This window comes from Hemitrygon akajei, chromosome 7 (assembly GCF_048418815.1).
Source record: "Hemitrygon akajei chromosome 7, sHemAka1.3, whole genome shotgun sequence".
NCBI lineage: Eukaryota > Metazoa > Chordata > Chondrichthyes > Myliobatiformes > Dasyatidae > Hemitrygon > Hemitrygon akajei.
This window is the reverse complement of record NC_133130.1, coordinates 171,616,689-171,629,230: the sequence shown is the minus strand read 5'-3', so window position 1 is coordinate 171,629,230 and position 12,542 is coordinate 171,616,689. Positions and strand designations below refer to the sequence as shown.

Here is a 12,542-nt window from a genome sequence, read left to right as displayed (position 1 = left end):
CAGCATCTATGGATGGAAATAAACAGTCAATGTTTCAGGATGAGACCCTTTGTAAGGGAAGAGGCCAGAATAAGGTGGTGGGGGAAGGATGGGTTCAAGCTGCCAGGTGACAGGTGAGACCAGGTAAGGAGGAAGGTGGGTGGATGAGGTGGGGGGGGGGGGGGTGATGAAGCAGGAAGCTGGGAGGGGATAGGTAGAAGAAAATCTGTGGAATTCTCTACCCAGTGAAGCAGTAGAAACTACCTCAAATATACTTAAGACAGTTAGATTTTTCATAGCAGAGGAATTAACAGTTATGGGGACAAAGGCAGGTAGATAGAGCTGAGTCCACAGCCAGATCAGCAATGATCTTATTGAATAAGATCATGCAGGCTCAACAGGCCAGATGGCCAATTCCTGTTCTTATTTCAAGTTGGCTTCATTATCAAGCCCTTTTAAAATATTTCTATCTTTCAATGAAGAAATAAAATGTCTTAGGCTAAGATAAAGAGTCTTTGATTTCTTTAAGGAGATCATTTTAAAATTCAGCACAATATTCTATTTTATTATAAAGACCCTTTACAATTTCAATGAGAAATTCTTGTACCAAAATTGCCTTGCAAATAAAAGTCAACATACTGTCTGCCTTCCTAATTACCTGCTACACCTGCATAATTACTTTCTTTTATTTTGTACTTTATTGTAATTTTATCTTGGTAATTCTGCCATAGAACCAACAAATTTCACATCAGTGATAACTAACCCTGGTCTGATATTGGCTTTAAGTAACTTCTGTACAAGAAAACCCAGCTCTCAACATTTCTCAATCTGTCACCATTTAAAACACTCAGCATTTCTCTTTTTCCCTTCTACTGTGGATAACCTAACACCTTTTCCACATGCTGCTCCCCACTTGTTCAGCTTGTCAATATTCCCTTGAAGCCTCATGGCATCTCCAAAAGACATTGGAGCAGAATGAGGCCATTCAGCCCATCAAATCTGCTCCACCATACCATCATGGCTGATCCCAGATCCCACTCAACCCCATACACCTGCCTTCTTGCCATATCCTTTGATGCCCTGACCTATCAGGATCAACTTCTGCCTTAAATACACGCACAGACTCGGCTTCCACCGCAGTCTGTGGCAGAGCTTTTCACAGATTTACTACTCTGGTTAAAAAATGCCCTCCTTACCTCTGTTCTAAAGGGTCAGCCCTCAATTTTGTGGCTGTGCCCTGTAGTGCTTCTCCTTTGCCCACCCTGCTTGTCACTTGCTTGAAGAACTCTAACAGATTTGTCAGCCAAGATTTCCCTTTACAGAAACATTGATAACTTTAACTTATTTTATCATTAGTCTTCCAAGTACCCCAAAATTTTCTTAATAATAGACTCAACACTTTCCAAACCACTGACGCTAACTGGTCTATAATTTCCTTTCTTTTGCCTTCCTTCCTTCTGAAAGACTGGAGTGCCACTTGCAATCTTCCAGCCCTCTGGGACCATGCCAGAATCCAGTGATTCTTGAAAGATCATATCTCTTCAGCAACCAGTCTCAGGACCCTGGGAGTGTAATCCATCTGGCCCAGGTGACTTATCCACCATAAGACTTTTGAGTTTGCCTCATACTTCTTCCTTTGTAATAGCAATGGCACTCAATTCACTCATGCTCCCTGACACTCACGGACCACTGGCAAACTGCTTGTGTCTTCCACCATGAAGACAGGTGTAAAGTACCCATTCCCTTTGTTCCCCACTGTTACCTCACAGGCATAATTTTCCAGTGGTCTAATACCTCCCTTTTATTATTTTTATATAACTGAAAATTTTTTTAGTATCCTGCTTTATATTATTGGCTAATCTGCCCTCATATTTCATCTTTTCCCTTCTTATAAGCTTTTTTAGTTGACTTTTGTTGGATTTTAAAAGCTTCCCAATCATCCAACTTCCAGCTCACTTTTGCTATCTTATATGCCATTTCCTTGGCTTTTATACAGTCCTTAACTTCTCTTGTCAGCTACGGTTGCCTACCTCTGCCATTTGAGAACTTCTTCCTCTGTGGGACAGATTCCTAGAAACGCCAGCCATCTCTGCTCTGGGGTCATCCCCACCAATATTCAGATTATTGTCATTTAAAAACCACAAATGCAATGCAGTTAAAAAATGAGACAACGTTCCTCCAGAATGATATCACAAAAACACATGACAAAACAGACTACACCAGAAAATCCACATAGCGTTTGGCAATCCCCAATCCAGAGTCCGGAGAGGCTGCTGCCTATTAATATCACGCTACTGTGTTAGCACGTTCCCCGGAAAGGAGCTCCAATCCCACCAGACAAACAAGACCAAAAACTAAAGCTACAAGACCTGCACAAAACCACATATTTACAATATATAGTTACAACAGTGCAAACAATAGCATAATTGATTTTTTTTTAAAAAGACCATGGGCACAGTAAAAATAGTCCAAAGATGTTAAAAGACTAAGTTCGAAAGAAACCACCACACAGTTTCCACGAGTCCTCAGGGTCCCCGACTGACTCGTCATCCCACGCCGGTGGCAGAAGGGAATACCCCCGCTATGGACTTCCACGGCGCCGCCCGACTCAGCCTCACAGACGCAGCACACACTGAAAGCGACCTGACCGCAGCGGACTCTGAGTCCGTCGAGCCTCGGACCGATTTGGAGTCCTAGATATGATTCCTATAATGGTTTTTTTTTTTTAAAGCCTTGCAATTTCTTAACTCCACCCACAAAGATACAACATTCTTTGACCCTATGTCATCTCTTTTTAAAGATGCAAATCTATCTCTTACCAACAGAGCCACACTACCATCTATGCCATCCTACCTGTCCTTTCGATACAAAGTGTATGTTTTGATGTTAAGCCTGCTTTCAGCCATGACTCAGTGATGCCCACGTCATACCAAGCAATCTAATTGTGCCACGAGTTCCTTTGAATGCTTATTCCAAATGCAATGCACTATTAGATACAGCACCTTCAGTCCTGCATTCTTCACCTTTTTGAATTTTTCCTCTGTGGTACAATTAAGTTCTTTGCTCTGCCTGCATTTGTACCCAATCAGTAACTTGTCCTTCCAAACATTCATGTTACAGCCATCTACTTGTAAACCTGCTGGCTCACCCTCAGCTCTATCATTCTGGATTCCATCCCCTTGCCATATTAGTTTAAACCACTCCCAACAGCTCTAGTAAATTTGCCTGCAAGAATACTGGTCCCCCTTGGATTCAAGTGCAACCCATCCCTTTTGTATAGGTTCCACCTGCCCCAGAAGAGCTCCTAATTATCCAGAAATCTGAGTCCCTGCCCCCTGCTCCAATTCTTCAGCTACACATTTATCTGACACCTCATTCTATTCCCATCCTCACTGTCATGATCTCCATCACTACTTGAATATTCTGACAATGTTTCATGTCATCAGTAAACTTAAGTGTTAAATTGTGTGCTTAGGCAAATCAGAAAGAAGACGAAAGATATATTAGCTTTATCACATGTACATTTTAAAGATGTCACCGGAGGGTGGAGATTTTAAATCACCTCACTTTTGCACTTTTTAAATTATTTGTTATATTTGTTATTGCAACTATAGCAATGTTTGTATTGAAGTATACTACTGTTGCAAAATGACAAATTTCATGACACATGTCTGATTCATCAAAACACACAGTAGAATGTATAATTTTTTGGCAGTCCACAAGTGTCATCATGCCTCTGACACCAACACATCATGCTCACAACTTACTAACTCTAACCCATATGTCTTTGGAATGTGGGAGGAAGCCCATGCAGTCATGGAGAGAACATACAAACTTCTTACAGAAAGCCGCGAATTACATTCCAGTCGGTGCTATAAATCATAGCGCTAACTACTGCGCCACTCTAGACTGGTATGGATTGTGAATACATGTATTTCATTGCATGCTCCACAGATGTGAAAGACTCAGAATAAAATGCTAGTTTTATCTTCATGACCACAATAAATTTGTGAATACAAATGGAAAGCCAAACGAAAACTAAATGCCAAATCTTTGGATCTTTTAGCACAAAATAATTCATATTGTTACCATTATACTAGGGGTACTTTATCCATAAAATGAGAAAATAAACAGCAGCTACTGAAAAAGTATAAACAGCAAAGGTTGGACAGAAAAATTCTAGTTTTTAAACACTTTCCAGAACAGCTCTTAAATTCCTTCTTCATCATAATCCAAATTCAGTTGTAGTAGGTAGAATGGCCACTGGGTGGTGCAAATCTCCCATTTGCTTCCTCTGGTGGGTGGAATGTTGTAATCAATGCAGCATTAATCAATGTGCGTTTGTCACTGTACTGCTTTTTTTATACTGTATGAAGCAAATAGGATGCTCTGGTTCTCTAGCAAAAGACAAAACTGCTGAATGCTAAACTACAAAGAATATTTAAGAAAAATCACTGTAGTAGCAATATTCTAGGAAATAATCAATTAGCTTTCATATGCTTTTGCAAATTAATGGACATCATAAAATTAAAATGAATGATCAAGAAAGATCAGGAAAACATCAAATAGGTCTAACAAATTGTTTTTCAATGACTTAACAAGATATCACCGCCAACTGAACAAAAATGTTTTTGTGGCTCTTGCCAACAGAACACAATGTATTACACATCTGTAGCTTATGGGATAAGTGAAATAATTCTGTTGTTTCTTGGTTTTAAGTGAGTTTGATAAAGACAGTGGTGGGTGGTGGAGTGAGAAGCAGCCTCCTAGAAGTGATTTGTTACAATTAAAACTTGTTAATTTCAAGATTACTAGTCAAACATTTCCAGCAATGCAGCCAGAATTTATTTATTTAGAGAAAGAGTGGAGAACAGGTTCTTCCGGCCAAATGAACTGCGCCACCCACCTGTTTAACCCTAGCCTAACTACAGAACAGTTTACAATGACCAATTAAACTATCAACCAGTAGGTCTTTGGACTGTGAGAAGAAACTGTAGCTCCCAGTAATCACAGGGACTAATCACAAGCGGCACTGGAATTGAATTCTGAACTTCAGTGGCCCGAGCTGAAATAGCATCACGCTAACCAGTATACTACCATGGCACCCATTATTGCGTAAAATTTTGGGACATAATTTCTTACAAAATTAGCAAATTTCTCAGAAATTTCCTCTACCAAAGTTTACAACTGATGATGGTAACTCATTAGAAAAGAAAAGTAGCACTGAAGGTCTATGATTAGAACACTGGTCTACTGCATTCATGAATGATTGGTTTTAGCAGCTTCACATCATCAGCCAGTTAGCTTAACGTAGGTCTTTGGGGAAAACTGATAACAGTGGGCAACTTGGAAAATAAGCCCACCAAGCATGGTTTTACAAAAAAGCAATCATATTTTAATTAAGCATCAAGCTCAAGCAGCCAAGTGGCTCTCCTGCTCGTTCTTTACGTTCTAATATTAATAGCTAGAGAAACATTTTCTCCTAAAATAAGCAGTTCTGAGGCTCTAACAAAGAAAGGATTCCAAAATTCTGTGAGATGAGGCATGGTACAAAATTAAATGTGACTAAAAATAAGGTACTGGAAAACATGTTTGACAAAGTGTTTGCTGGAGGAGCTGTTAACAGCGTGAAAGCCAAAAAGGCATGTAGAATCCAGACCACGTATCAGAATTAATCCTTTGAGGGTTTTTGATCCCTCATGAATACATCTAAAGTGAACCCCATGAATCTCATCAAAGTATTAACTGGGGTGGAATGCTGATGAGTGACATGGGGTGGTGGGTAGATTCTACAATCATTAATACCTCTGCTAAATTATGAAAAATAATTACTGGTTATTTCACAGTACTTGCCCACGATTCATCAATTTCAACAGTAAAAAATAAGACAGTTCTTGGAACACAAAACTCTTATGATTTGCATTGCTGAGGATGGTACCTCATTTTCAGACATCATCCCTGGTGTCATTTGCGAAGCAACGCCCAGTGAAATAACCAATACTTCTTCAGGCTGCACTTCCTGCAGGGTTTCTTGTATTGCATTTTCATGTTCTGTGTGTTCCTTGGCTTCATTTGTCCGGATTTTATTTCTTCCAGCTGTAAAATATCACATTTACAAAACCTTTTCCAACTTCATCTCAAATTTTAGGTTGCAGACAAATTTAATTGTAAAATACCCCAAAATATGAACACCAACAACATAGGTACAATTGCAGATAGTTAATGACTATAATACAACAACTGTCAATGCAAGGACTGCTATAAGGTAAAGACCTTCCTTACCTTCAGGTCTGGGGCAGTCAGGGACAAGCAATAAATTCCTTCGATATCTGTATCATAAGAATGGACCGAAGTGTAAAATTGGCAAAGATTTTGACGAGGGGTTTGTTAAGAAAATGTTTTACTTCAATGGGAAAGACCAGAACCTTCCCATACCAGAACTGGGACTGGGTCCTAAACATAAGATGGTCACTTCTAAGTTTAGCTGGACATTCAGAAGAAACCACTTTATCCAGAGTTTGGCAAAATGCAAAAGTCGCTAATATTAAATAATGTAAATAATAGATACATTAAAAACCCAAATGAATTATAGGACAATGATGGGGTTAGTTGAGGGACATGTGGAGATGGAGCTGCTGAGATTGGTTTCTACATTGCATGAACAAGATAATACACGCTCAGCTAAAACAACCTGCCTGGTAACCTCTCTAAAATTAATTGAAATATTCCTTTACAATTTCTTTGTGCACAAGAATATGCAGCTTCATTAAATGTGTAAACACAATCTGTGAAAACATTCAATGTGATGATACTGTCTGACTAAAAAAGATGCGATATTTCCTTCCACAGCATAAGTTAAAGCAACCATGCTCTTTTTTAAATGAAGAAAAAGGTGATGAGGTTTTCATGTTCAAACAGTCTTTGAGCTATTACAACTGCTTGGAATCACATTCAAATAGCATCTTCATTTCGATCTTCTAAGCAAAGATCACAGAGCTTCCAGAGATTAACAGCAAGGACCAAGATGGCTGACCTTACCAGAGTTCCTCCTTTGCACAAAGTACGACACCTAGAGGGTTTGTACCCCAAACCTCATGGACTCGGTCTCACTTCGGCTCTTTGGTGTGAGATGCACATTAAACTATATTCAAATTCATCATGGTTCAATAACCATCACCTAGAATACCTTTTAATTTTAGTGCTGCATAGGAAATATTGAATAACACCCTTACAGATTAAATCAATGTAAAATCTCTTGAAAGGAAAATAAATTATTGGATTAAGTATGAAAATAAAATTAACTGGGTGAACACCAAATATCATCATCCAATCTATGAAATTTATTTCACTGCTTTTATGATTGATGAAACTGACCACTGTTCTGTGATAAAGTTAAACAGAGTTTTGACTTTGGCTGCATTCAGAAAGTGACAGGTACAGTTTCTGTGCCTCAGTGGGCACAATTAAAAAGGAACCAAACATTCATTTCAACAGTTCTCACAAGGAAGTTTTAACCATTCCAGACATTGTGCCTATAAATGTAGTATTTCCGGAACCTTCTATGTATGGAACTGTTACCCACCAAATGGAGCTACAAGAGGGATGTGAGCAGTCAGATTTGTAGCGGAGGTATCCCAGGCAGTAATGGATGCTAACTGTTGTCCTGGGTATGGGCAGCATTAAAGAAATGGAAACCAAATGCAGATTAATAACATTAAAATCCCCTTTGTGCATACTTTCATTCTGCCAAAAAAATCACACTATAAATATTACTATTTATTATTTACAATACAGAGGGTTCTCAACATTCTACAAACTGAGTACTTTTCCCAATCTTTGAAGTCTTGTCTATGACAACATGCCAAACCAACGTAAATCTCGAAGACGACGAAAATAATGGTATTTACCATGTAGGAAAGGTAGGATAGTGCTGTTATGGTTCTTTGTCCAGTCAAGGGAAAATAGGGTTCATTTTCTTTCAAGTGAATAAAATATGCTGCATATAACACAGATGTAACAAGACCAAACAGATTTTCAAATTCATTCTATTTTTGATAGGATTCATGTTAATTTAACTGCTTCAGCTAAAATAAAAATTGCTTGCACTTATACCATGGAATAAATGTTTTGAAAATTGGATGAAAGGACATAAGAATGTGATTTGTTCCTGATATTGAAATCAATTACCTGAACACTCTAAAAGGAAACACACAAATCAATTGATTAAACTTTCTTCCATATAACAAATTTACATTATAATTTTCACTTCCACAGTAACTTAAACTATGTATTATGTGCTAATTGGATTAACAGTCCAAAGTTATATTCCTCAAATGTAACAACATGCAGCTGGATTGAAAACTTGGCAAAACAGTTTAGTGGTCAATACGAACAAATTCTAGGTAAAATGTTGTTTTAGCTGATATAATTGCGAAGTTTTAATACAGATAGAACTTTAAACAAAAAAATATTTTAATTTCTTATTAGATGTATTCACAATGAAACAAAAAAATGATTTATCTTAAATGAGCAGGGTAACTAATTTTCTCAATCAAGCTGTGTCGCCACTCTATCACTAGTTGCCAACTCTCACCACAAATTAATTAAACACTACTGTTACTGAATTAGCAATACAAAGTCCTGCAAACAAGAGCTCAATCACTTAGACTGTTTACTAAAGAAAACAACCCTGCTTCAAGAATTTAATTGCTTTAACTTAAAGCAACAAAAGGGTGAAGCAATAATATTCATTTTGATGTTCTGGCATTAAAAACCTAATCTACAGGATTTATTTTGCAAAGGAAACCTCCCAGTTCAGAATGGTATATACCGGTAGGTGAATCCAACAACATGTTGTACTTGCACTGATCTCCAAACAAGTAATGTGTGAGCCGAGTACAATAAATGGTGATCTTGTTGTGTTCCACAGATCACAAGAATAATTATTTGATGAAAGAAAATCAGGCTCAGCTGCGCAGATCAATGTAAAAACTCACTGCCTAAGTCAGGAGTTTCCAATCTGGGGTCCTCAGCTAATGGTAGGGGTTCATGGCATAATAAAGGCTGGGAACCCCTGGTCAAAGTTGACGTGTGTAATAACCACGATGCAGTGCTGGATAGTTTTAGAACATAGAACAGTACAGAACAATCTAAACCTTCACTCCTACACAGCCCTCAATTTTTCTATCACCCATGTGCCCATCTAAAAGCTTATTAAACATCCCTAATGTTTCTGCCTCTACAATCACCCAGAAGAGCTTTGCAAACACTCATCACTGTGTAAAACTGATTATGTCGCCCAATACTTTCCTCCAATCTCCTTAGAAGAGATTGTCCCTTGGCAACTTTTGTAAAATATAAAGTCCCCTTAGCCTTAAAGGGTAAGAAAACTTTCACTGGAGAGGGAAGTGGGGTGCATTTGGAATTAGATTGTAAGTCAAGACTAATTGGATAGTAATTAGCCATTGTTTCAATAAATTGGAGTAAATATTGCAGCAAGAATTTGATTACTTTCAAATAACTCAGACTGTTGAGTACTAAGAAGCAAAAGTTAAGCATTTCTTTACAGTAGCAGAACCACAAATAGTTTTTAGCCGATTTCAAACTGTTCTCCAGCCTTATTGGTAAATCACCTACATCAGAAAGAGTGAATGAAAATGTGCATATTGGTTATGCAGAATACAGATCTATCAACAAAAATAAACCTAGAGATTCATTTCTAGAGACTGAAAAGGGAGACACGCCTGAACTTAACTTCGACATTTCAATGTATTAATTTCTTAAACAAGAACACAAAGTTCCTTGCGACTTAGTTGATATTCACAAAAATCAAATATACTATAAAATCCCACAAAAACATGCAAACCACAGCAAAATATAAGGAATACATTTAATTTTTCATTTTAATTCAGGTTTAAAATCTTGTTTACCCCTACCACAGGTTTACCCTTGTACCCCTACAGGATTAACTAAAGCAGCTATATACCCTACCTATTTGTAGTCGATTTTTTTTGTTGGCTGGAGTAGTCGCAGGAGATAGCTGGGGTGTGCTGGATGGAGTCAGCTCAAGACTATTGCTCTTCCCCGTTCTATGATGTGGAACATTAATGATAAGGTTTTCCAGAGCCATTCTGTCCTCTTCTCTTAGCAATTCCCCAGGCATTACATGTCTTGCAAAGCTAACCTATGTACAAATTAAACATTCACAACTTAATTATAGTTATTGAAACTTTCAAAACAGCAAATTCTTTTTGCATTCTCTAGCTGAAACATCCAATGCAACTTTGTGAAGAACAGTTTGTAAGCATTACATTATTCTTAAGTTTACATCATCAGAATAGGTAAATGTTTGATGTTTCTCGTGCCACATGGGCTTCATCCTCAAAAGATAGCACCCAGAGGTTTATCCAAAGTCCTACTAGTCTTGTATACCAAAAGGATAAATGTACATATAATAACAAGTCCAATTACCAAAGTCTTCTAATGCCATCCTCCAAAGAACTGCCTACCTTTCAAAGCATTACTCCAAATGTGTTCACACCAAATCAATTCATCTGAATTATTCATAGCTGCTGCTCCAAATTTCTGAAGACATTTTAAGCATTTTATTGGCACGATTACTATGGCTTAATTGCTCTCTTTTTTTTACACTTTAGAACAGCAGGCAGTCTCTCTTAAACCTCAAAAGTACACAAAATACACCACTTACAATCACATTACATTGTCCATGAATTGATTGCTTTTATAACCTACATAATTATCTTTCAACACACTTTTAAGTGTATCCTTATATTCTTCTCCTCTCCTCTCTTCCACAACCCAACAAGTCTAAGGAAGGATCTGTTGGCATTGGAAAGGGTCAAGAGCAGGGGTTCCCAACCTGGGGTCTACAGGTTGCTTAGGTATTAGTCTAAGGCATAAAAAAAGTTTGGGAACTCCTGGTCTGGAAGATGTTTATGAGAATAACCCCAGGACTGAAAGGGTGAACGCATGAGGAGCATTTGATGGATATGGGTCTGTTGAAGATAAACTCGTGGAAATTAAAGAATGGTGAGGGATCTCACTGAAACCCATCAAATACTGAAAGGCCTACATAGAATGAATGTACACAGAATGTTTCAAATTGTGGGAGAGTCTAGGACCAGAGGGCACAGCCTCAGAATACAAAGACATCCTTTTAGAAGAGAAATTATGAATTTCTTCAACCAGAGGGTGGTGAATCCGTGGAATTCCCCGCCACAGACAGCTGTGGAAGCCAAGTCAATGGGTATATTTAAAGCCGAGGTTGATATGGTCTTGATTAGTACGGCAAAGATTACAGGGAGAAGGCAGGAGAATGGGGCTGAGAGGGATAATAAGTCAGCCATGATCGAATAGTTGAGCAGACTCGATGGGCCAAATAGCCTAATTTTGCTCCTATGTCTTAGGGTCTAAGTGTGCAGGAATCCATGATAAAAGTTCTAAATTTAAAGTCAGTCATCAGGGGTTGATGAGCACATCACTTAGCTGATTTACTCAACTGCACAGTGTTGACTGCCGACAGTATTAACCATGGCTGCTTGCCAAAGCAACTCTGAATTTCATCACATATTAAACAACATAAAAATCTGTCATCTACACAGACTTCAAGATAATACTGGGAAGCTAGATTCAATCCTCACCTGCTCCTTCCTGCACTCAAAAATAAAATGCAGGAGAACACAAGTCCACATGGTACAGCAGTGGGCTAAAAATTTGAGGTTTGCTTTGATGAAAAGAAATTGGTCAAAGATGAATATCGAAGCCATAAAGAACTGTTAAACTATTGCCAACGCAATAAAAATTTACATCTGCAAATGAACTGCTTCTAATTAATGCCAAATGGGAGAAACCTTGGTTGTGCATTAGTGAACACAGTAAGCTAAAAGGTGCACATCAAAAATGGATTCAACTATGTGCCCTTTTGTTCTGCAATAGATCAAGTTATTAGCAAGTAGTATCACAATGTCTTCAGCAAGAAGTGAAATCACATAACAGGATAAGAGATACGTAGCAGGGTAAAATACCCTGAGCAGAAATACATAGCAGGGTAAAAGACCAATAATAAGCAAGTTTGTTTGAAAATAAGATAATGTATGCATCTACCTCTCATCTAAAGATTAGCTTTATCTGTCCACAAGTGTCGCCAAGCTCCCAAAGTCAACATAGTATGTCCACAATTTACTAATCCTAACTTGTATGTCAATGTGAGAGGAAACCTGAGCACCCAGAGGAAACCCACATTGTCAGAGGGAGAACATACAAATTGCTTACAGACAGTGGCAGGAACTGAACCCCAAACTTACAACTGGTGCTGTAAAGCGTTATGCTAACCACTATGCCAAAGAGAAAGAAAAGTACTCAGATGGTATAAGCAAACAAAAAGGGAACAGAGTCCAAAGGAAAGGGGAAAACAAACGATTCTGAATGCAACTTGCAAAACTTCCATTTACAGAAAGAAATGTTTTCTTGCAATAATACATCAAAAGACAGTTCTTAGAATAGCGAAAAATAAATTAGTGTCAAATAATTGGTAGCTTTGAATT

At 38.1% G+C, this 12,542-nt stretch overlaps 1 protein-coding gene across 11 annotated transcripts in view; it reads right to left on the bottom strand.

Annotated features, from left to right (window-relative positions):
- The window catches only part of gapvd1 (GTPase activating protein and VPS9 domains 1), a 128,251-nt gene that overhangs the window by 56,521 nt on the left and 59,188 nt on the right, over positions 1–12,542 (bottom strand). For 7 of the 11 annotated variants that reach the window (XM_073052605.1, XM_073052607.1, XM_073052606.1 and 4 more), the window contains 3 exons: positions 9,970–10,162; positions 7,562–7,642; positions 5,918–6,075 (listed from right to left, as the gene is read on the bottom strand). In XM_073052605.1, the coding sequence (XP_072908706.1) occupies positions 5,918–6,075; positions 7,562–7,642; positions 9,970–10,162 (432 nt within the window). The remainder of the gene's footprint in view (positions 1–5,917; positions 6,076–7,561; positions 7,643–9,969; positions 10,163–12,542) is intronic. The other 4 variants (XM_073052611.1, XM_073052612.1, XM_073052614.1 and 1 more) reach the window with 1 other exon arrangement.